General features: G+C 44.5%; 3 protein-coding genes across 8 annotated transcripts; 1 reads left to right on the top strand and 2 right to left on the bottom strand.

Moving 5' to 3' along the window:
- Positions 1–4,982: 4,982 nt before the first annotated feature.
- On the bottom strand, positions 4,983–8,137 carry LOC129581531 (alpha-(1,3)-fucosyltransferase C-like). Its single transcript, XM_055472665.1, has 3 exons — positions 7,774–8,137; positions 6,595–6,631; positions 4,983–5,250 (listed from the first exon to the last, which is right to left on the bottom strand). Exons 1-3 carry the CDS (start codon positions 8,135–8,137, stop codon positions 4,983–4,985), a joined length of 669 nt encoding a protein of 222 aa, XP_055328640.1.
- A 1,841-nt stretch (positions 8,138–9,978) lies between these two features.
- LOC129581035 (uncharacterized) lies at positions 9,979–13,857 on the top strand. Its single transcript, XM_055471877.1, has 2 exons — positions 9,979–10,360; positions 12,822–13,857. The coding sequence occupies exons 1-2, from the start codon at positions 10,237–10,239 to the stop codon at positions 13,724–13,726; spliced, it is 1,029 nt and encodes a 342-aa protein (XP_055327852.1). The 5' UTR covers positions 9,979–10,236; the 3' UTR covers positions 13,727–13,857.
- Positions 13,858–14,370: 513 nt separating this feature from the next.
- On the bottom strand, positions 14,371–22,040 carry LOC129599615 (uncharacterized). Of its 6 annotated transcripts, none has more exons than XM_055498236.1 (6): positions 21,466–22,040; positions 20,633–21,018; positions 19,912–20,306; positions 19,326–19,669; positions 18,780–18,927; positions 14,371–15,557 (listed from the first exon to the last, which is right to left on the bottom strand). In XM_055498236.1, the coding sequence occupies exons 5-6, from the start codon at positions 18,895–18,897 to the stop codon at positions 14,728–14,730; spliced, it is 948 nt and encodes a 315-aa protein (XP_055354211.1). In that variant the 5' UTR covers positions 18,898–18,927; positions 19,326–19,669; positions 19,912–20,306; positions 20,633–21,018; positions 21,466–22,040; the 3' UTR covers positions 14,371–14,727. The 6 variants fall into 6 exon arrangements, with proteins under 6 accessions (XP_055354211.1, XP_055354054.1, XP_055353910.1 ...); XM_055498079.1 differs by having other exon boundaries at positions 19,326–19,693; positions 19,917–20,306; XM_055497935.1 differs by having other exon boundaries at positions 19,917–20,306.
- Between the last annotated feature and the right edge of the window lie 711 nt (positions 22,041–22,751).

Below are 22,751 nucleotides of genomic sequence, written 5' to 3'. Positions count from 1 at the left end.
CAGGCACCAAGAAGAAAGACCTAGGGGCGTAGTGAGCTGACCAATGGGGCGGCTATCCCCTGCATCAACGGATATTGGCATCAACGGATCAGCGCAGAATCCAGCGAGGCAGCGCCTCAATCATTTGCAGATTGTCGTTTCCGTCCAGTTCAGCCACTAGGCCCACTACTGAAAATTAGTTTCCCCTAATTTATTAAAATTTGTTTAATTCAGTTTAAAGAATCCCCAGTTAATTTCTACAATTATGTTTATGCTTCGTCTACTGTAGTAGCTGTTTTGGCTTAATTGAGGTTTAAACGGTACATTCATCGAGTATCTGCGTTAATTTTGCAAAATTGAAATCTCACTAAATTAAAGGTGGGCGCGCCGCCCTCATCCGGAACATCCGGGTCCCGTCATCCCGGCGATCCTGCGCGGGATGGAGCCGGTTGTTTGTTGGACCACCACGTCATTAGCCGACAGGTTAATTTACCTTCAACTGGATTTTTAAAATTTTATTCTTTTTCCCATTTTTTTTTATTTTTACTTCCAGGTAAAATTTTTTCCCGTTATTTCCCTTACTTTCTATATTTTAAGCTTCCCAAATTTAGTTGCATTTTGATTTCGGTAACGCATTTATTGCCACTGTGAATTTGTCATCGGTATTAGGTAATATAATTCCTGGGTTTCTAATGCGTACGACTCGTTATTGGCCGAAAACTGAAAAGCCAAACACTGACGCGCAGCCGTGGTTCGCTTTTCAAAAACAATGCGAAGGCGACGGCATGCCCATGGCTTAATTCTGCGAAGGTAATTGTGAGGTTCTGTGGGCGGGCCGGACTGTGGCCGCCAGATGACAGGTTCGGCTCACTTCGAGAAAGCAGTATGAACTGTAAACGATTGTACGTATACGATTGCATATTATGGTCACCGGTCACTAACACCACCACCCATGTGGTGCGCTACAGCAATAGATGCGGACCGCACAACGTGCTTCTGATTTGGTTGGCACTGGGACTCTGTAGTCATTAAAACAAAATAAAAATGTTGGAATTCAAATCTCTGAAATTTGTGCACGTGGAAGAGCGGTTGTTGTGCATTGCACCCGGTCCACTCCCTGTTCCTACTTTGGTTTTTTATGGAAATTGTTTTGAGTATTATGAAGAAATCTCGGTTAGAGATACTGAATAAATATGTAATAACATTATACCATGGGCATAGTGCATCTATGACAGAAAAATGAGAATCCTCAAAATGGCGAAAGATTATCGAAGTGGCTATTTTACCCCAGTCTTTGTGGCAAAATACATAGCTTTTGGCTATTTTGCCCCAGTATGAGGGGTGAAATAGCTTACTGCTATTTTGCCCCACACTGCGCGCAAATAGTCTTCAGCTGTTTTGCCCCAGTACAGTCGGCAGAAAAGCCTATTGTATCAAACATTGCGCTTGGATAGTATCTAATTAATTTGTCGCAGTTTCGAGGGAAATATTGCTTTGGATTTGGTCATTACGATTTACAATCACGCGCCTTTGATAGTTTTCCGCTGTATCGGTGCATTGCTGGATCTTTCTGCTTAACAGCCGTCGATGTATGTGAGAATGCCTTCAAGTACTAGTAATACTTTCGGGATGAATGCGGCTAGACCGCAGTGAACGCGTTCGGCTGGGCCCAGCCGGCCACTGGGGCACATTCCGACAGCTGCGCGATTGGCAGACTAAGCAAAGAAACAGCTCATTATACGCATTCGCATCCCGTTCCCATTCGGGCAAGGCCGGTTGAAAATTCAAATGCGTAATGTTTTCTTTGTTGCTTTCAACTCTATGTGTACTGTTTTAATAAAATTTGCAGATGCGAAACTGGCGCCTCCATGCGCTTTCAGTATGAATTGCATATTATCAGAGTTTGACCTTTCACGCTTTCACTATCACGAATCGTCGACATTGTAAATGGATCAGAAAACGGGTGCACAAGCGATTTGTGCGCATGTTATCGTATGGTATGTTGATAACGTACCCGGCCAGATAATAATAGTTTTTCTTGAAAACGTTCCTGCTTCGAAAGCTAAAGCAGAATTAGTTTGGACTGCATTCACCAAATGCAACTAATTAGTAATCCTAATTAATTACAATATTAAATTATCTTGACTGTTTAACCAGACAACCTCACCCGGAAAGCGGAATGAGGATGATAGCCTGGTCGTTACTCGCACCAATAAGAGGTCCGAGCGCAGCGTCAGATGTGTGGCCCAGAACATCAGCATCCATGTCCCAATGGACACGGATACCGCACCGCCCTCATTGGACCCACCGGCCCGAGTTGACGCCAGTACCAGTGCAACGGACTTTGATCCATATAAATACGCCGCAGACCAAGGCGTTAACATCCGGCCACAATACCTTCAGGGGCCGGCACAGAGACTACCGCTTCCGTCAACCTGACGCCCACGAGGACGGGGCCGATGAGTTCGTTAACCGAACGGCTACACGGAAACTTCCAACGAAGTTTCGCCGACAACAGCCAGGCCGATCGTCCTCGCAGAACCAGACTTCGGCTGAACAATCCGGTCCAGCAGCCCAACCGGCTAGCGCTTCCAGTCACCAGGACCAAGAGGAACTGGCGCTTATGGAAGAAAGTGTTGTCGACCCACTACACCCAGAACGGGCCGACGACCGCCATGACGACGGAGATGCGCAGGAATAGGCCAACGGCCATTCCTGCATGTCGGCCCTAGAAGTGGACCGACATTGGCCTAGAAGTGGCCTTGGTCCCTAGAAGTGGGACCATAAAGCTGAAGCGGAACTTTGACCACCTTAATGGGTAAAATCCAACGGTTGTTACCCTCGCCCAACAAACGTGGCCTACGGCCATGTAATGTCAACTTTACTGGACCTTAATCCCTGGATCTTAACCGGATTCCCCGGATTGGCTCTAGCTTAGCGGCTGGGACCATGAATTTGGCCTGGCCATCCCAGACCATCCGACGGAGTCCACCGGACCGAACTTGGCGCGAGCTAAGTTCCCCGCCACGGAAGAGATTCAGCGCCCAGAATATGGCGACGGCCCGCCGAGAGGTTGCGACAAGCCGTGGACAAGTCTTGGCCCATAGTAGTTGGACCAGGCCCGCTATGCGTCTAACGGACCATGAGCGGCTCATGAGTCTAGTTGCCATACCAGGTAACTGGGACAAGTGAGTTAGTGGGAGCCACATAGAAGTTGTGGTACACCCACTTTTGCATGCACCGCCCAGAGGCAAAATCAAAGATTTTACCACTAACCGCCAAAGAGGCGAACTGAAGACACTCCCGCCCAGAGAAAAGACCAAAGATTTCCAAGACCGGCTCCTCGTGGTAAACGCCTACCGGCGCCCACAACTTAATTTTTGGAGTTTGGCCCGGCTAACCTGATGTTTCCATCGGAGCCACCGTTTGGACACGAGCCACCACTTTGGTCTCGACCAGCGTTTAATTTTTATGGCCACGATCTTGGAGAGACAAAGTCAGAAGACCGTACTTAGGCGCATGACCCAACCGGGTCCATGGCCACACTTAGGCGCAGGACCAAACTTGGGTCCTATGGCCAAACTTGGGCGCAGGACCAAACCTGGGTCCTATGGCCACACTTTGGTGCATGACCAAACCGGCATGCAAGACCCAACTTGGACTAGGACCAAACTGGTCCAAGTTGCAGACCCAAGTGGACCACCCTAACGGGACCGGTTCAACAGAGGCAAGTCAAAGACCGAGTTTGGACCGGGTTTGGTCCATTACACCATTTCGGTCATAGGGACACAGGCCCATGGCCACACTGACGCGCGCGACCCAACCGGGGCGCGCGGCCACACTTGGGCCCATGACCCAACTTGGGTCCATGACCAAACTAGGGCCCATGACCCAACTTGGGTCCATGACCAAACTAGGGCCCATGACCCAACTTGGGTCCATGACCAAACTAGGGCCCATGACCCAACTTTGGTCCATGACCAGACTCGAAGAAGATACTTGTGTAATTGTAAGTGTAGAGTCCCAAACCTTTGTTATACACCGCGTGGCAGGTATGCCTCGAGGAAGGTAATATTTTTTAGTAATTTTACTCACAGTTGAAAATGTTGAAAAAATTCTGCCGGCGCTTTGACCACCGGAAATTCGGTCGGCGTTTTGACCCCACAAAAATTCTGCCGGCAGGAAATTCGGCCGGCATTTTGACCACACAAAAATTCGGCCGGCAGGAAATTCTGCCGGCGTTTTGACATTGGCCTGTCCATATTTTTCCACTGCTTATCATGCGCAAACATTGCCATAATTGCTGGGGTTAATTCAGTCGCCCTTTCCGGTACAAGTTGTCTGCCAGTCCATTTGCTCAACTTAAACTCAGTCACCTCTTCGATAATTTAACTGCCGAACATCTCCATTTACACCCAGCAAACTGTGCATGCTGTTCATATGGATTGCCAGCAGAAAAATCTTACTTTCACTGCAAAACTTCAATAAGGATTGCAGCGCCTCGGTCGCCCCGCACAAAATGCATAAATTTGTGCTCAGTATCACGCTGTAGTCTGCTGTGCATGCGCAACCGCATTCCACGCCACTCGACAAAAGCCCCCAACAATGGCACTGCAATAAACGACAGCGATCTAGACGACATGCGTACTGTAATCATATTGCCACAAATTACGTACGAGATATTTTGGCGACCATACTGCGGCACAATACAAAAACGCTAATGCAACGCATAGTGGGGCAAAATAGCAAAAGGCTGTTTAGCCACACATACTGGGGCAAAATAGCTAAAAGCTATTTGAACTCAGTGTGGGGCAAAATAGCAAAAGGCTATTTTGCCACACTGCAGAATACTGGGGTAAAATAGCCATAGCCAAAGATTATACTACAGTGAGCAAAGGCTTTCTGAAAAGTCATGCATTCTCTCCACACACATGAATAAGAGAGAGAAAAAGACAGCAGCGTGCGACGACAACTAGTGACGGCAGAGATGGGCGTGGCCTGACTCAGGAGTCGGTGTCGTCGTAGAACTGCTCGATGAGGGCGCCGTACTTGGCGGCGACGACGTTGCGCTTCAACTTCAGCGTGGGACCCAGCTCGCCGCCGGGGATGCTGAAGTCCTCGGGGAGGAGCTTAAATTTCTGCACGCACTGGGCGCGACTGGTGGCACGTTTGTTGACCAGCGCCATGCGCTTCTCGATGACCTTCTGCAGGCTGGTCAGCCCGACGGCCTCCGTTACCGTGCACACGTCCTGGCCGATGTTCTCCTTAATCCTGCAGAAACAGACGCTTTAAGGAAAATGCCCAGTACATGGGATCACAAATGGGATTCATACACTAAAACTTTCGCTTTCGCGCACTCCGGACCACATTTTTACAGTACGTTATGTCATTCTAAAGTTAAAGGATTTGTATAAATTGTTCTGGAAACCGTGTGCGAGAAATCGCAAATTAAAACGGGCGAAAAGTTAATATTTATTGTTGAGTACCAAAAGTCTGGCAAGTAGCCTATTACCCGATCTTCTTGAAGCTTTGCTGTAAAAGGCAAATGGCCATAAAGTCGAAAGTGAACCAATATCAGATCCATGACATTAAAACATTTGGCGTGTCCATTAAAAGGCCAACCAGCCAAATGCATGTTACGTGTTTAAACAGGGTGCGCATGCGCATGCTCATAGTCAACCCCACAAGATAAAATGGCCGACATAATTTTTCTGATAACACTCTATGAAAATTATCCCAAAGCTCTCTTGATTTACACTGATACCCGCCATGGTCCCGTTATTACGTTGCCTTGAACGATAGCGGGTTGAATGCCGTATTCTTATCAGACCATACCAAGTGAACGAAAACGACAGTACGGTTGCCCACTTTCCCTATTTCAGCGGTTTTTTTATAGTAATTTATTGTGCAGTGATCGGTAACTCGGGCAAGTGTGTAACTTCCGTTGGCGATAGGCAAGCGTCATCAATGAAGGTGATAACGCATTAATGACAGCGACAACCATAACCGCAAGCATGCCTTCATATAATTTTCCCGCGATGTTCATCGTTATTTTATCTTTTCACAATGGATGTGATTTGTGATAGGCATTTAGCTTTATACCCCTTTCAACTTTTCTCAATGTTCGATTACTCCCTTCGCGTACTTTCTCTGCTTGCTTCAGTTAATTACGCGCATAATCGCACGTCCTGAAGATACATAATTTTATAGGTAATTGCTTTACATTGTCACTTTGCATTGAGTAATTACTGATCAGCCTTTATAAATCGCACTTTAATTTGTACAATGTAAACGCACATTGCGGACTATGACCAGAGCTTGTCCCGTAATTTAAAGCGCGTCAACACAGCGACAAATACCGATACCGCAGCTTACGCCAGACTCCTCGAATTGGTTGTGAAGCACTTTTATTTCCAAAAACGCGATAACAATATCAAGAATCAGTTTCGGTGGAAGAAAACAACATTTTCAACCGTACCAGAAACAGAAGCGGCATTAAATAAATGATCGGTAATTCGGCCAAGTGTGTAACCTCCGTTGGCGACAAACAAGCGTCATCATTAATGAAGGTGATCGAACTGGTTACCCGTGCGCATAATACTGTATGTAGTGTACCTGTAGTCCCCTTCCGATGCATTCTTTTCACTAGGTACTGGAGCGATTTTTAAAAGTAATGAATGTTTTAGGCGCATCGAACTGCTTCTGTCTATGTGATCTTTCTACACTGTCATCGCTTCAGTGTTAACGTCACGTCCTGTCGCACGTTGTACGTTTTTACTTAAAAGTAAAAACAACCAAAGCCGGTGTAGTTGTACAATTGGACACAAGGCATAACCGTCCGCAGCACAATCGGACACATTTACCACTTCAACCAAGATGTGACGAACAAGCAAGAAGCTGTGGGCAATCTAGTCGAATATTGCTTACAGAGTAAGCCCAGCCAGTGCAGTGATACATCATCGTCAGTTCAGGTCAGTTCAGTACAACGCCCCGACAGTTAGACGAATTTCTAGGAAATACATAACGGATCCCCGTGGTTTCTGGTCATACACCGGGCTCCAGGAGAGGAATCTCCGGGTTCTTCATCCACTGCTCAGCCTGGGTCAGCGGTGTGCGGCACCAGCCCCTGTCCCTCCACCACCGAACTTCTGTGCATTGCTTTATGATATTTTGTAGCCAAAAGATTTGAATACGTAGGCGTGAAATCCGTTTGCGCGACTAACAACCGGTTGAAATGTTATGGGTGAAGTTCCAGAAAGTTTTTAATGCATTCAGGCGTACCAAAAGCCTCTTTATAAACCGATCTCCTCAAAATTTTGCAAAAAAATGTACTTTAGTATAAAGATCGTTTTTATGCCGGACCAATACTCTAGATTTTTTTCCAAAATTTAAGTGAGTTTCAAAACTTTTAAAAATTATTTTAAAATTTGAAACAAATGGTAGAGCTCTGGTTCGGTGTAATAACGATCATCATGTATACTTGCATTTACGAGCACAATTTGAAGATCGGATTATGATGACACTTTTGGTACACCTGAATGCATTTGAACTGTTTTAAATTCTGGAAACCCATAACTTTCCAAGCGGATGCTGCGCGCGCAAGTGAATTTCACGCCTACATATACAAATCTTTTGGCTACAAAATATTATAAAGCAAAGCAAAAAAGTGTTTGGTAGTGTACGACAGCGAACGCTCCCATGGATGTACATGAATTTGGCTCTGAATCCTTTAAATAGTTCGTTTGCTGTTGCTAAAAAGTTTTCAGTGATGCAGATGAGCTGTGATGCTTTTACCTGTTTCAAAAGCCAGGTAAAACTTGCAATCAGCCACGAGCTGATCACAAATTTCCGTAGTATCGGTGCTGCACTGCTTGGTCCCGCATTTCCCGTAAATATCCACATGGTAATAGTTGGCCAGCTGCTTCACGTACACATCCCGTCGACTGGGAATCCAGTGGCAGTTGGAGACAAAGGTCACGGCGAAGCCTGCCTTCTTGGTTAACAGCTCATCCAGCTGTTGCTCGTTCATCACATTGGGATGAAAGTGCTGAAAATAAGAGTCCGTGACCACATCCGAGTCCAGCCGATACGTAAAGGTCAGATTGAAGGATCCCCGCTGCCGGTCCAGGTGGCCGAACGTGTGCACAAGGGATTCCATAGAATACGTAGTACTGCTACTGCCAAGCCGCTGTGAGATATCAAGAATAATAATTAATTTAATTTTCCATTACTTTGTATGCTGATTAAAAAGTGACCGAATAAGGGCTGCATAAAAAGTTATTCTAGCAAAATTTCAAAAGCTAATTGCATAGAATAATGGATTTTAAATAAAATGAATTTTACTATTATTTTATATATTGGCTATAATGTTTTACATAAAACGATGAAATGTTGGCTCGAAATTAGTCATAAAAATAATAAATAAAATGGAATCATACGATAAAAGTATTTAAATTATATATATATAAATGTTAATATTTAAAAAAATAAAAAAGTTTTATTTTGAATATCCGGCGTAAATGGCGGCCATATCGGAAATGAACGAGTCCGGCGCATTAAACGGCGCATTAACTGTTTTCCTTCTTTTGCTAATTGAAGCAGATAATGCATAATGCTTGGCATTAATCCGAATTCGTAGCAATTATTCCTATACAAAATACACTACTCCGTTTGATTTACTGCCTCTTTCAGCGTAAAAGCGATAAAACATTAACCATAAGTACGAGTAGTGCTACTGGCATTCGACACAGCCACTGCACAATAAACCTAGCCGATTCTGCCGCGCTCGCCGATTCTGCTGCGATCCGATAATTCTGCCGCGCATGTACAATTATGCCGGCAAACTGCAGTTTGTACCTCGTAACACAACAGCACTTTATCACATGTGTGCGATGTGATAAATGGATATTTCCGGCTGTACTTCTTTACTCCAACCAGCTAATCGAAGTATGCCCCATTAATAACATAAATGCCGCCGCCGTAAATCTAAGAATACCATTGTGAACAAGGCCGATGCTGTTTTCCTGCCAGGCATCCAACAGATGTAGATTAGCGACTAGAGAACAATCCGATTACCCGAGGGTCGCTCAACAAGTTTTAGAAATCGCTCTGCCGTTTTCCACTGCATTAACATTTGTTCTTCGTTTCCATAAATTATGTTTCTTTAGTCTACATTCATTGCAAAAATCGATTCCATAACTATCAAAACGAATCCAGTGCGAAATTACACGGAAACAAAGAGGTCTCCCCATGAGAATTTTTTATCAGTTTTCCATATTTTTTTATATTTCTGCCACGCAAGAATTTCTTCAAGCGAAAAAATGTGTTGAGTAGATAAAGGACTAAGGTAAACAAAGAAAAATAACGTGGAACGATACATTAACTTGAGACCAAGAACAAAAATAATTCAGGGGACGGGGTGCTTTTCTGTGGATTTTCGCGATATTGCACCACACGGATGATACCGTGTCAAAATCCATTTTCTTCTGCGTTATCACTGATAACTTATCAGCCAGGAGCTGCAGCACATCCGCGACACCTTTCGTTCAATAATGCTTGATCCCTCTGCTATTGCTTCGCGGTTGTTTGAGAATCATTCTCGATCAGCGTTTTCACCATGAACACTTTTCAAAAGTGGAGACTCAAAAAAATGATCCCAAAATTCGAGCACACTTGTCAAAACGGAGTGCTCAACGCAAAGTCGCTGGAATCAGCTGGCAACATTAGCATAAAATGGTCCTCTTTCAGGAAAGAGAATAGGCTGTTACACATGAAAAAAATCAATGCTGTTCTGTGCAGATTATTTTTTCAAAATGATGTCATGAAAATCGGCCAATAATGCAGTAACCGTTTTCAGTGATCAATGCATAACCAGCTCTACCTAGCTGTGTTCATAGTCTTGCCAACCGCCAACCGTAGGCGGTATGGCCACGGCCATGCCCTATGATCTAGTTATGAATGCTACAGTTTTTAAAAAATTAGTTCATAATTTTATGAATGTTCTATCATATCGATTTCTAAAACTCCTTGAGCGACCCTCGTTTATATACGTGCTTACGCTTTCATAATATTTTAACGTTATTTATGTATGGGCCATATTCCAGTCGTCGGGGGATGGCTCGCTAGCTAGCTCGCTCGTAACTCCATCTAGCCATCTTCGCTTTTAGTTTTTACTCGGCAACATTCTGCCACTTCATTTATAATATTTATTTTCCCAATCGGCCGTTTTAATTTCTTCTTTATTAAGAGAGTCACGATATGTTTCCCTGTTCATCCCCCCTATTTGGTTACATTCTGTTGTCCGTTGCCGGACTGCTGCAGTGGATACAATCGAGTACGGGATGTGCGCCAGCAGCACATAGTTCACGGTCGACAGCCAGCCGTAAGCCATCAGTAACGTAACATCAGTTAATTTTATCTCTGTGAACTGTATGAGCGTATCTAAAATAAGGCGTCCGGTCCAAGATTTAGCAAATAATTAGAGAATAGTCAGGAAAATTTAGGATTACTTCTCACGATGATTTCCGGAGTCCGGAACAATTTTCCAATTACTAAAAGAAAATTTCTATCCGGTACCTAAAATCATATGTTCACAGAAATAAGAAATATGCCAGCTATTTTCTAGATTATTTCCAAATTTCGGAATTTAATTTAAAATTATCTTTCGCATTTCCGAAATCCATTTACAAAATAATAATTTTCAAATTGCGTTCCTTGTTGATTTCCAAAATATTTTGAAGTTTCTTTTCGAAATTATTTTTCCACGATGTCTTCCAGATTCCCAGATTATTATTTTTGTTAGAAATTAAATTTTCAGTTTATTCTAAAATTCGAAATCAAATCTAAAATCTGTAATTAAAGACTTGAGCTCCCGAATTGATTTCCAAAAAAACTAATAAATTAATTTGAATAATCAATGAATTTTCGAAACCCAGTTACACATAGTTTTCGAAATGATCGAATTACATAATTTTTTGTTACTTGATAATTTTATTATGATAAATGGTCTGTTTATTGTTTAAATCATTTTCGACTCATTTGAACCTGTTGCAGGTAAATTCAGCGTAATTTGCTGAAATATTAAAGCATTTACTGATTTTCCAAGTAATTTGAAAATCACTTCGAAATTTTTAATTAGGTTCGAAAACTTTCCAACTTTTTAAAATAGTTTTTGATTTGACCTTTACAGTTCCAAATTACTATATTTCTAACAGAATTTTTTTATTTCCGAATACTCTCTAAATTATTATAAAACCGTTATAGGCACCCCCTAAAACCCCCGTTTATTATAGGCAAACCCTTTTCGCACCCTGTTTATTATAAGCACCCATTTTTGATTAATACCGTACATATTACTATATGACCCGAGATGTTCAAGCTCCGGTTTAAACATTTTTGTAAAATAACAAAATGTTTTACGAATGCGTGCAGCCGTGCACTATAGAGAAATCGAAAATAACGGCTCTGGAGCTCGTATAGCCTACGAAACCAAGGCCCAGCTCGCATCAGGCTTGCAGCCAGCATCGGCGGCCGCGTCCTACGTATACCAGGTAGGAGAAGAAATCGACCATAACCATCGACTGACAGAAGGTAGGAAAACGTTACCGGGAAACCGCCGCCCTAGCCATGTTCAGTCACAGAAGGTAGCATAAATGCATAAATCCTTCCTGCCAGGGCAATTCAGCGACATATAGCTAAAGAGACCGGCAAGGGTGTCACAGGCCAAGTTATACAGAACCCGCAATATGGCGAAAACAGTTGACCGTGGTGAACGTACGGAAGACGCAATCGTTACATGCTAAAGATCCGAACGCTTTCGTGAATGTGGAACTGCCTAACACCGGAACACGGACGTGGTCCGGTGTCGCCGCATGTCAAATTGCAGCTCTCTTTGCTGTACGATGGCGAACAGAAGCCGGTCACTGTAGCATTCCAATTGTTGAGCTTCTGCTGTCGGGGTCCAACCAGTGCGTCCCGATGGCTTTTTCCTGTATTGCTGTAATGATCTGTGCAATATCGCCCGCGAACATTTATATTCACAAAAGTCGCGGCTCAAAAGTCTTACCAGCTGAGAAAATCACAAGGTGATAACGGATTGGAAGGAAGCCAATGAATGACTGACCAACGCGAAAAATGACCTGGTCACAGTAGAAGGGGCGATACTAACTCAGTAATTCGCTCTAAGCTGCCTGATTTGCCGAATCGCCCTATTATCAGCTGGAAAACTTGATGTACTGAACTCGGCGCTAGAGATAAATTATTGTAAAAAATTACTGAAAATTTGAAATATTAGCTGAATAAAGCTGCATTATCACCTGAGAACACTGAATCTATTATATACCATATAACTTAAAAAGGGTGCTTATAACAAACGGGGTGCAAAAAGGGGTGCCTATAATATACGGAGGTTTTAGGGGGTGCCTATAAGGGTACCCAAATTATTAATGACTTTTCAGTTTAATTGTCCAAATCAAGTCAAACTTTAGAGTATTAATTTCTAAACTTGTACGGTACGTGTCAAAATCATTTGCCAATCGACAGAAAATTAATTCCCGGGTTATTTCCGGCAATATCTCATCCGTGAATCAATTTTTAAATTTGGAAAAAGATTACAATTTATTACAAAAATTACTTTGAAAAAATTGCAAATTAATTTCTGAATTATTAGGAATTTCCCAATAAATCCCCAATGTTTTTTTAATTTGTGAAATCGTTTTTTCAACTATTTTCAATTTTCTTCCTAATTTTGAAATTTTCTAGATAATAATTTCGGAAATTCCATGTACGGAGTGAAAGGTTGTGATTTGTGAACAAGTGGTAACGGCTCCTTTTGAATATTGTAGTGGAGGACATGATAACGGAGAAGTTATCATACTATCGTGAAGACGATTTGATAAGTCTTGTGGAGCTGAGCACGATGCGCGACACGCCGGACTGCGAGGTGCGTCGACCCCGTTTGGGGGACAATGTGGAATTCACATGCCAGACGCCCAAAAAAGACTATGTTAACAGCGTCACCCTGACGTATCAGGGCAAACATATTTATAATACAAGGGAAGCTGTGCCGGCGCCAGATGAGCCCAACGCCTCAGGTCACAATTACACCATCCGCTGGCGACCAAAAGATGACACCCTCACCTTCACCATCTACCACATCGATCTGCGCTCCAGTGGCGTGATAAAATGCATCACGCTCCCGGTGCAACGGCCGCCCCTGGAGCAATGTTTCCGGCTGCTGCCCATGATCACGCACGCCTATGAGGTCTTCGCCAGCAAACCAACGCCACTGACCGTCACCGAAGGCCTGCCTGTCGTTTACGTTTTCTGCAGCATCCGGCTACCCCTGCCGGAGGATATCTACAGCAACATTGACAACCACGTGATGTGGCGGCACAACGGCCGCATCGTGAAAGGACCCACGGAAGCGCCGTACTGCGCGGTAATGCCCAATGTGACCACTGTGCCCACCGTATCCACTACGCCCACTGTAACTACTGCCCGACAGTTCCAATCCCGTCGGCGTCTGGTCCCCCAGCCCTTCTACCATTACCCCTCTCCCAACATCCACGGCAATGCATGGCGCCTTGAATACCATCTGCGGCCCGTCAGGAAGACCGATGAAGGATGGATCCAGTGTTTATTCCGCCCGCACCGGGAGATCGACGAGTGGGTGATGCAGGAAACACAGCTGTCGGTGGCTCGCAAGACCGGCAAGCGCCATTTAATGGCAGATACCGATCCCGTTTAATTATTCACTTATTTGACGTGCTATTTACAATTCCTGATTTGAAAATGAAGCGCGATCGATACTGTACGTGCATAGTGTTTATTAACCCGTCTCTCTGCAGATTTGCAATGATTTTAATTTGGAATAACTGACGTGTCAATACCAACATTCTAAGTAAGACATCTTGCCGCTTATGAAGGTAAACAGTAAAAACGTACAATACATGCACATCAACACACAACATCCCAAAATAGTGAAAATACTGTAGCATTTATGTTAGAGAAAGTGCTAAATATTAAGCCGATAAGTGATAAAGACAACAAACGTTTCACATTACCAAGCCAGTTACACAAAACAGAAAAGTGATGGGGCAATCAGCCATATTAATGGGCAACACCATGACAGGAACACATATTTTCACCGGCGAAACAAGAATATTTAGTATGGAAACAATCTAGATAACTCATAAGTATTATACAACCAATGCATATGACTTCCTTAATTTGGTTTTTGGCCACGTTCACTGGACCATTGCCTAAGAAACTGAATTTTTTTAACTGCCCTGCTACTCTGTCTTCAAGCAAAAAATGAGATTTCTCGGAGGGGGTGCCTCTGGCCGGCCCCCTGATAAACACTACCGGCTCTATCAAGCCTTTCTGTGCTTATTTCATTTTATTTATCGAACAGTTCGATACTTCTACTGATACTCGTGTTATTTGCCGGTACACTCAGGTTGCGATCGAAGCGTGAAAAGCTGCTTCGCGATCCACTTAACTAGACTTGTTAAAAACAGTTGTTTCTATTCCGACGATGTTCTCACCGACGAGGAACTCCGAGTACAGGCAAATGGTGAACTGAATGTTCTTATGATTTATGCAATTTCATAAATCAGCGGGCGCAATTCCCGATCACTTCCAGTTAACCCGCCATTACAAAAACATGAAATCCAATCAATAATCATATACAAACTGTCAACTCCGCCAGCAAAGCGGGTTGTTATCGTCTCAACCGTTGAGTCCATCCTATACGGGATCAACGCCGCTTTCCTGCGTGCTGTTCTTGGGAATAACCATCAGCGTCCTCGTCTGTACAATCCACTCATGGACGCCCAGGTGGGGCCGGAACCAGCACTGGACCGATCCTTCATCGGCCAGCGCGACTGCTCGAAAGTGTAATTCCACCTGTAATAGCTGCCCGGGGCTGTTGATGCACAAATTGTAGTTAGCTTCGACGTCACGCGGTCCTTCGCCGGGGGGCATTGGGAGCCGGTACGGCGCTTCCCAAGGACCGCGGACGATACGGCCCTGATGCACCCACATCAACTGGTTGGGCAGGTTCAGGAGAAGGCCTTCGGGAACCGGCAGCCGGATGTGCCACTGCACCGTGACTTCCTCGCCCTCGATGGCCGTCACGTTACTCTCGTCGGCCACGGCAAAGACGTCGCGGCGCTGCGTGATCAGCGGGAGAATGAGGAAGCGCTGCAGGATGCGGCGCTGCCGGATGTAGGGTGGGTCGATGACGCACTGCAGGAGGCCGCCGGAGCGCATGGTGACGTTGCGGACGAAGATAGTGAGGGTGTCGTTGACGCGGGTGAAGCTGTAGGTCTGTCCCGTGGTGTCCCTCTCCGGCAACGGCTGCGGCTTTCCTCCTTTGAATACTGCCCAGTGTTGGTGCACCCAGGACACCTGGCGCCAGTCGACATCGGCCGGAACGCGGCAGTGAAACGCCGCGTCCTGCCCTAAACACGGCCGGTACATCACGCATTCCGTCAAGAATTTATTCACCGCCAAGCCCGGGAATACGGCGCGGTCGTCCTGCTGGTGCGGCATGGCCTTCGCCAGCATGTCCTTCACTAAAGTGCAAATCAGTTGTAAAAGCTTGTCGCTAAACTGAGCATTCGTAAATACAGCGAATATTAGACATTTAATTACGGGTGACGCGTAAATCCGTACTACGGCGCCCACGCCACACTGTTTAAACACGTAACATGCATTTGGCTGGATGGTGGGTTGGTGCACACCGGATATTTTAATGAGAACAATTATAACTGCCTGGCGTAAGGTGGCTACAAAGCGGTCGATGCAGTACAGGACAATCCAACTGCGAAGCGCAGTTATGCATTACGATGAACGTAGTGCAGTGGCCATCATTCAAGCGCCACCTTCGCACTAGTATCGCTCTACCCGTATCTTTACATGCTCAATTGTTGGCAGGGTTGTAATTGCATCGTGTCTTCTTATTCCGTTAGGAACACGTTCCTCTATAAATTCGGCAGTCGCCAAGCTACTGTGGCTGTCCGTCAGCGCGCGCCCCACTGCCACAAGGGGACAGTACACAGTATTTCAATCTCTGTTGACACTCTACAACCGAAAATATTGGAAAAATAATTTTTTTATTCATTTGTTTCCCCTTATCGTTATTTCTGATTGTAAAGTTTCAATTCATTTCCAAACTGCCTCAAACAAAACTGACTGAATTCCAACAAAGGCCCTCACGGCGAATGTACTTCCCAAGAATACGAAGCTATGGATAAAGAGAAACCAAACGGTTGCGTTTGTTGTGCACGAAGCCGCAGTTCAGAGGGGCCGCTATTAGCTAAAAAGGTAGAACACCCAAAACCCTACCATTTTTTCTAATTATTTGTATTATTTTATCCAACTTTATCCAACTATCTGTAGTGCCGGCTAATCCTACTGCTATTCCTTTCACGGTCACTACGCGTTGCCGACTCCACAGTGAGCGCGGTTAATGCTGCGGTGCGGCGGTGCTAGCTGCAGTTTCCGGATACAAATCGATCGTGTTTTTATCTATTATCACTTTATATAGAATAAATATATTTCTAGAAGAAGCTTTTGAAATTTTGCTGAAATATTGCTATATGCATCGTTACCCAGCCACTTTTCGATTATAGTTATATAATCTTAAATTACCGGAAACCAAGATTTAAAATAAAATTCAAGATTTCTAATATTTTACAGCGGCTTGGCTGTGGGTACGTATTTATATCAGCATTTTCCATCGTCCAGGAGCTGGGCACGCCGCACGGGCCCGAGGAGGGCGTCTACAGCTGGGCGGAACTGTTGGACCTGGCCAAGTACGTGCCGGACGTGGCCATCCTGGAGCGGCACGCCGCCATCGCGCCCAGCAAGTGCTGCACAGTCAACTGTACCCCTCCGGTATTTTCTTTTTCTTTATTGATATCACTAGCGGTGGTTGTTAACCACATTATTGCACGAGCGCGAGCGCGAGCGCCAACACCACTGGGAAATGGTACTGGGATTGTGGAATTGGAAAGGCGTGGCGTCTCTTCGTGGCGTCAGACAAATTTTATGCTCTTGACGAAGACTTATTACTTATTGCAGCACCTCGCGCTTCGCGCTCGGTGCAAATTATCTAACTACAGTAGCCAACTCCTTTTAATGGAGATATTTGTCAGCTTACAGGAAAGTTGTTTCTGGATTAGTTGAAAATTTCATGCATTTTTAGTTGATTTTTAGGAGATAGACAGTTACTCAACATATGCATAAAAATTGATAAAATAACGGAAGTATGCATACGAAGAAAGCTTATTTTAAAGCAAATCGTCGGGTAGCATCCAGGTGCCGGAGGAGTTGTTCCTACAGTTCGTGTCAATTTTCTGAAAAAAGCTGGGTTTTGCTCGCACTTCGAAGCGACACGTTTCCTGTGAATTAAACTGGAAATTCACTGACAAAATAACAAAACTCGAGTAAAAAAGACATATCTGTTGCAGCCGGCGTTGCAGCAAAAAATAATAAGTAACATAAGCTGAAAAATACAGATAAAACACTCCCATTTTTTCGAAAAGTCGCGAAGTGCGCCGCCTGTATATTTCATCCAGCGCATACACCATGCCAGCAATTTTTTTTTATTTTGTTCTAATGAAAGCATTTACACCTTCTTCAAATAAAAACAGCTACACAAATTGCAGTATTGCCTGCGGGAAAAAAAGGCCGCCGAATAAATGGAGATATTTTTACCGAAAAAATACGCTTTTCATGCGAATTATTATTTCCTGTTTTGATAAGACACCCGGTGCACCGCTAATTTCGCCGACAGTTAGCTGTGATTCTCTTCTTTACGCAGATACTCTGTACACCGGCGGAACCCGGCGCGATTTGTTCCCGAAAATTCTACAGACGTCATTAGCATTTTCCAAAAATTTCAAGGTGATTTTTCCGAGTTTAATTATTGATTAATTTATTTATTTCCGAATTTAATTTATTTCGAAACAACTTAAGAATTACTCTGTAATTCAAGTACTTATTCAAACCTATCGGTCTCCGACAAATTGGTACAGCAGATTCAAGGAGAAAAACAAGCAGGTACAGCAAAATAACACAGAGACTCTGGCTGAGACAATTTCCGGACACAATCGTACTTATTGTATTTTATTTAATTAATAATTAACATTATTATTATCAATTATTATTATCATTATTGTCGAACTACAGTAGACAGCTCCTTTACTAATGCATATATATTATTATCACGCATTCAGGATACTGGAAATTAGTGCTAGGTTTTTTGAAAATTTTTGTGTCTTTTTTTAGCCTGATTTTATGAGATGGAAGTTACTCAACCGAAAAAATAAGTATTGATAAAAATCTTCTATCAAGGCAAATCGTCCAGCGGCCCGCATGGACAAGAACATATAAAATTCCAAGAAAATTTCCCTTTTTTTCCGAGCTCGGAATTCAGAGAAAAAGCCCAATTTCGCTCGCCACGCCCAGCGACGCACGTTTTCCTGCGAAATACACCAGAAAATCCATGAAAAAATAATCAACAAATTTTCGAACATTATTATTTTCGCCACACCGGCCTCGTAATAATTTTAAAAATTAGACGTTTTTCGAATCTAGCGCACCGGAACTGGACAACTAAATTAACTCGACGACAAATGCGTACAGCGGCATTTCAGCCAGAAACCCGGCGCAGTTGCGCAATCGGAGAGCCTGTTTTCAGGGAACGCGTTCCGAAGAGAATAACCATTGCACCACTCGCCGCAATCCAGGAGAAAACATATTTTCCCTGCGGATAATTACGCAGTACTCACGGTTGGCGGCCGTCGGCTGCTGAAGGGAACATCCGTTGGAGCAGTGAAGCTGCAGCAGAATAAGAAGCGTCAACCACGTCGGTGACAGGCAAGTGCCTGTTATCCAGCACGGAGACATTGCAGCGGCGGCCAGCAGAATAACGATAACCTGGCAATGATGATTATATTTTAATCATACAGCAGAGACACCAACAACAGTAGAAAACGGCTTAGTTAATTGATTTAGAAATTGAGATTATTTTGGGTAATTAATCAGCCCATAACAGGCATATGCCTGTTCTGGGCTGTAATTCAGGCTGACGATCAAGTGTAAAATTGTAAATTAGAACTAACGCACGGGTAGCTTGCAAACTGCAGCTGCAACGAACTGAACGAAGGAAGGACCAGAGGCGCAGTGAACCGACCACCTGGGCGGCCGTCCCATCCGCACAGGCTGCAGACGGCCCACCACCCACCGGTCAGCGCGCTGCGCCGCTGCACGATGATCTAGCAGTAATTCTGACACTCACTAGAAAAAATACAAATACAATTCTTTCTTTAACCAACCTTGCCGTAACACCATATGGCCTTGCCGTTTATCGCCGCGCCTTCCACTCGTGCCGAAGAAAGCAGCAGCAGCGCTAGATGAGCGGAGCAAGACCGGGGAATAGAGCAGCATCGCGTTGAGGATGACGGGTCGTCCCCGTAGGCTGGGAGAGCTGGGGATCATGCGGACCAGATGGACCGAGCTGGTAGGTGTCCGCGCCCAGATGATCCTGCAGAAACAGGCGCAACGCGAGCCGCAGAGTTTGCGCAGCACCGGATCAGCGTGCAAATCCAACGAGGCAGCGCATCGATCGTCTTCAGATGATCCTGTCCTTTTCATCCTGTTGAGCCAGTATGTAGTTGTACTGAAAATGAGTTCGGACTTTCCTCTAATTAAATAACATTAATTTAATTTAGTTTGCAGAACTCCCAGTTAATTTCCACTTATGATAGCTGTAAGGCGTCGGTCACTGTGGTTGCTGTTTAAATTCAACCTATTAATTTAAATTAATGTAGTGCCATTTAAAATTTATTATGGCTTTAATGGAAATTTAAATGAATACATTCATCTGCTGATTGATTTCATTTGGTACAATTTAGATCTCACTGAACTGCAGGCTGCGCCGTCATCGGCCACATCCGTGTCCCGTCATCCCGGCGATCCTGCGCGTGATGCAGCCGGCTGCGTGTCGGATCTTGGTCCGGTCAGCGCTGCGCGCAGCCCGCTATCAGCCATGCAGAATCCGGGCAGTCGTCCGCTCTTCCGCTGATCGTTATGAGAGGCCCGGCGCGTGCTCCTTCCGCTGTTCCGCCAGCTGCTCAACCAGATTGACCAGATGCCACGCAGCTGGTAGTGGTCGGTGTCCTCGCCAAGGTGATCCTGCAGAAAACAGGCACAACGCCAGCAGCCGCGTATTTGCAGCACCGGATCAGCACAGAATCCAGCGAGGCAGCGCCTCGATCAGCTGCAGATGATCCTGTCCTTTCCGTCCAGTTGAGCCACTAATGAGAATCAGTTTCCACTAATGAAGTAAAATTAGTTTAATTTAATTTAAGAATTCCCATTTAATTTCTTCTCATAATAATTGCGGTGCGTCGGTCACTGTGACTGTGGTACCTGTTTCAATTAAATTTAATAAATTAATTTAAACTTAATGTAATTTATTAGAAATAATTTAATTGAATCAAATTAATTTATATTTCTAATTTAAATTAAATCAATTAATTTAGCGTAACTTTTAAGTTTATTATGGCTTTAACTGCCATATATCTGTAAAGGATGCGTTCATTTACGATATTGATTTAGTTGTGTACAGTTGCAATCTCACTGAATTCCAGGGTCCCGGATCATCCCGGCGATCCTGCGCGTGACGGAGCCGGCTGTGTGTCGGACTGGTCCGCGGTCAGCGCTGCACGAATTAGCCCGGCATCAGCCAGAACTCCAGGGCGTCATGGCCGTCGTCCGCTCTTCCGCTGATTGCTAGAAGAGTGCCGGCACGTCCTATTTCCGCTGTTCCGCCAGTTGCTCAGCGCACTGCTGGTCCGCGGGGACGACCGACTCCATATTCAGGGAAACAGGCTCCTGGTGTCCTTGGCCGGGAAGGATGTCCAGTCTGGTCCCCGCCAGGCGGCCGTCGTGCTGGAGACGCTGTTGGGGAATGGTGGTGCGCACCGCCCACCGCCTCGGAGGCCGACTGGTCAGTTTCTCCTTCTTCTAGATTTTTTTTAAATTTTATCCTTTCATTTACATTTTTCGATTTTAACTTCCCGTTCTTTCCGCTGCGTTTTATATTTTAGGCTTTCTGAATTTAATTGCATGTAATTATTAAATATCACTCTAGCTTTACATATTAATTTTGCGATTACATTAATGCGTCTAGTTTTTTTTAAAAATAACCCAAATAAATATGACTTAAAAACAGAGCCAGTAAAAACCAAAACAGACAAAATTAGGTGCTAAAAGCTGCGAATGTTACCGAACTAAAAATTTTCCTAAAATGAAAAATCTACTTAATTTTTAAAAAGTCTACATCGGCGTTAATGAAAATAATTGTTTTTAAAAATAGCAAAATAAGCTTAAATCAGAAAAAAAAGTTGGAGTTACGTTAAACAACACTAAAAATGTTTCGAAAATAAATCAGGAAAAAAAGCAACATCTGACCTTTTTTTCGGTATTTCGTCACAATTTTCGGTGATGCCATAAAGGATATTTTCGCCTTGGATGCCCGACGCCGACTAAATCCAGCTCAGCGCTGCCGCCCCGGGCGGGCAGCCAGCGGCAGCGCTGTCAGTGCCCATCTCCAGAAGAAAACACTGGATGGCGTAATCGTGCATCCCGTTCTCCTCGCTCCCGTTCTCCCAGTCTCCCAGGGAAGAGAGCCCGAATATCCGGATGATTTTGGGAATTAGTCATCCGGGAGAGGCTGCGGCGCATGTTGCAGGGGCAGGCCATTACGTAGATCCTCTGTGGCAAAATTTCTTCGAATTTCGAATTCGTCCCTTTCGAGTGATGGCTGTCCACACTCCGCAGCGCTTAAGCGCTACAAAGTCAAAACAGTTGGCTGCAGCGTTCCAGGAAGATTCCTTTCCGAAGTCAATTCGGAACCAGATGCTTCCCAGTATTTATTGCTCCCCGGGCTCCAATGTGAAAGACTCGTTCTTCGGGGAAAACACAACTAAAAAGCCAAGTACAGACGCGCAGCCATGGTTCGATTTTTAAAATAATGCAAAGGCGACAGGATGATCGTGGCGTAATGGTGCGAAGGTAACTGCAGGGTTCTGTGGCCGCCAGATGACAGGTTCGGCTGACTGCCACACGCCAGGATGGACTTTGAACTGCCGGTCCGAAAGTGGCGTGCTGTCGCCCAATGTAGGCGAGAGTTTCTTACAATTTTGTCGGTTTGATCGACGGTTTACTAGCGCACAAGACGCTGCACAGAATGCAGATCAGCTGACTGCTATAACTGAGAAGTACGCGTACAGAGTTTCATTCACCGGTCACTAACACCACCGCCCATGTGGTGCGCTACAGGAACAGCTGCTGATCGCACCACGTGCTGTTTCATTTCTTCGTCACTGGTCGGTGGTCATTGGAACAAAACTGAAAATGTTGGAATTAAAAGTTTCTAAATTGTGCAAACGTGGAAGAGCGGTTGCTTCAAATATTGCACCTGGTCCAGTCCCTGTTCTTTGATGTTTTATGGAAATGTTGCTTAGTTCCTGCTTCGAAATTACTGAGCGAAATTTTTACTATGAAAGCTATTCGTTTCTGGTATTTTCGCAATTGTTAGGAAATTTTAACAACAGGTGACCAAAATATAAGAACGTTTACACAAGAAAGAATATTCACAGTGACCGAAATATGAGAAAAACCGAAGTAACGCTAAAATAATAATAATAATAATAATAATGGAAGTTTATTGTCCTTGCACGGAGCGAGTGCCCCCT

The sequence above is a fragment of the Paramacrobiotus metropolitanus genome, unplaced genomic scaffold, assembly GCF_019649055.1.
Source record: "Paramacrobiotus metropolitanus isolate TYO unplaced genomic scaffold, Prichtersi_v1.0 Parri_scaffold0000001, whole genome shotgun sequence".
In the NCBI taxonomy this organism is placed as follows: domain Eukaryota; kingdom Metazoa; phylum Tardigrada; class Eutardigrada; order Parachela; family Macrobiotidae; genus Paramacrobiotus; species Paramacrobiotus metropolitanus.
The sequence above is the reverse complement of the archived record's forward strand: the minus strand, read 5'-3'. Positions and strand labels throughout refer to the sequence as shown.

Excerpts from the sequence above, each read along its gene's own strand:
- LOC129581531 (XM_055472665.1), bottom strand. The coding sequence starts at position 8,137 with ATGGAATCCCTTGTGCACACGTTCGGCCACCTGGACCGGCAGCGGGGA. Across the intron at positions 6,632-7,773 it reads TTACCTGGCTTTTGAAACAG|TACCTAGTGAAAAGAATGCA; the intron begins GTAAAAGCATCA and ends AAATCGCTCCAG. Across the intron at positions 5,251-6,594 it reads GCATCGGAAGGGGACTACAG|GATTAAGGAGAACATCGGCC; the intron begins GTACACTACATA and ends CTGTTTCTGCAG.
- LOC129581035 (XM_055471877.1), top strand. The coding sequence starts at position 10,237 with ATGTTTCCCTGTTCATCCCCCCTATTTGGTTACATTCTGTTGTCCGTT. Across the intron at positions 10,361-12,821 it reads TTCACGGTCGACAGCCAGCC|TGGAGGACATGATAACGGAG; the intron begins GTAAGCCATCAG and ends TGAATATTGTAG.
- LOC129599615 (XM_055498013.1), bottom strand. The coding sequence starts at position 18,897 with ATGTCTCCGTGCTGGATAACAGGCACTTGCCTGTCACCGACGTGGTTG. Across the intron at positions 15,558-18,779 it reads GCAGCCGACGGCCGCCAACC|TGAAGGACATGCTGGCGAAG; the intron begins GTGAGTACTGCG and ends TTTGCACTTTAG.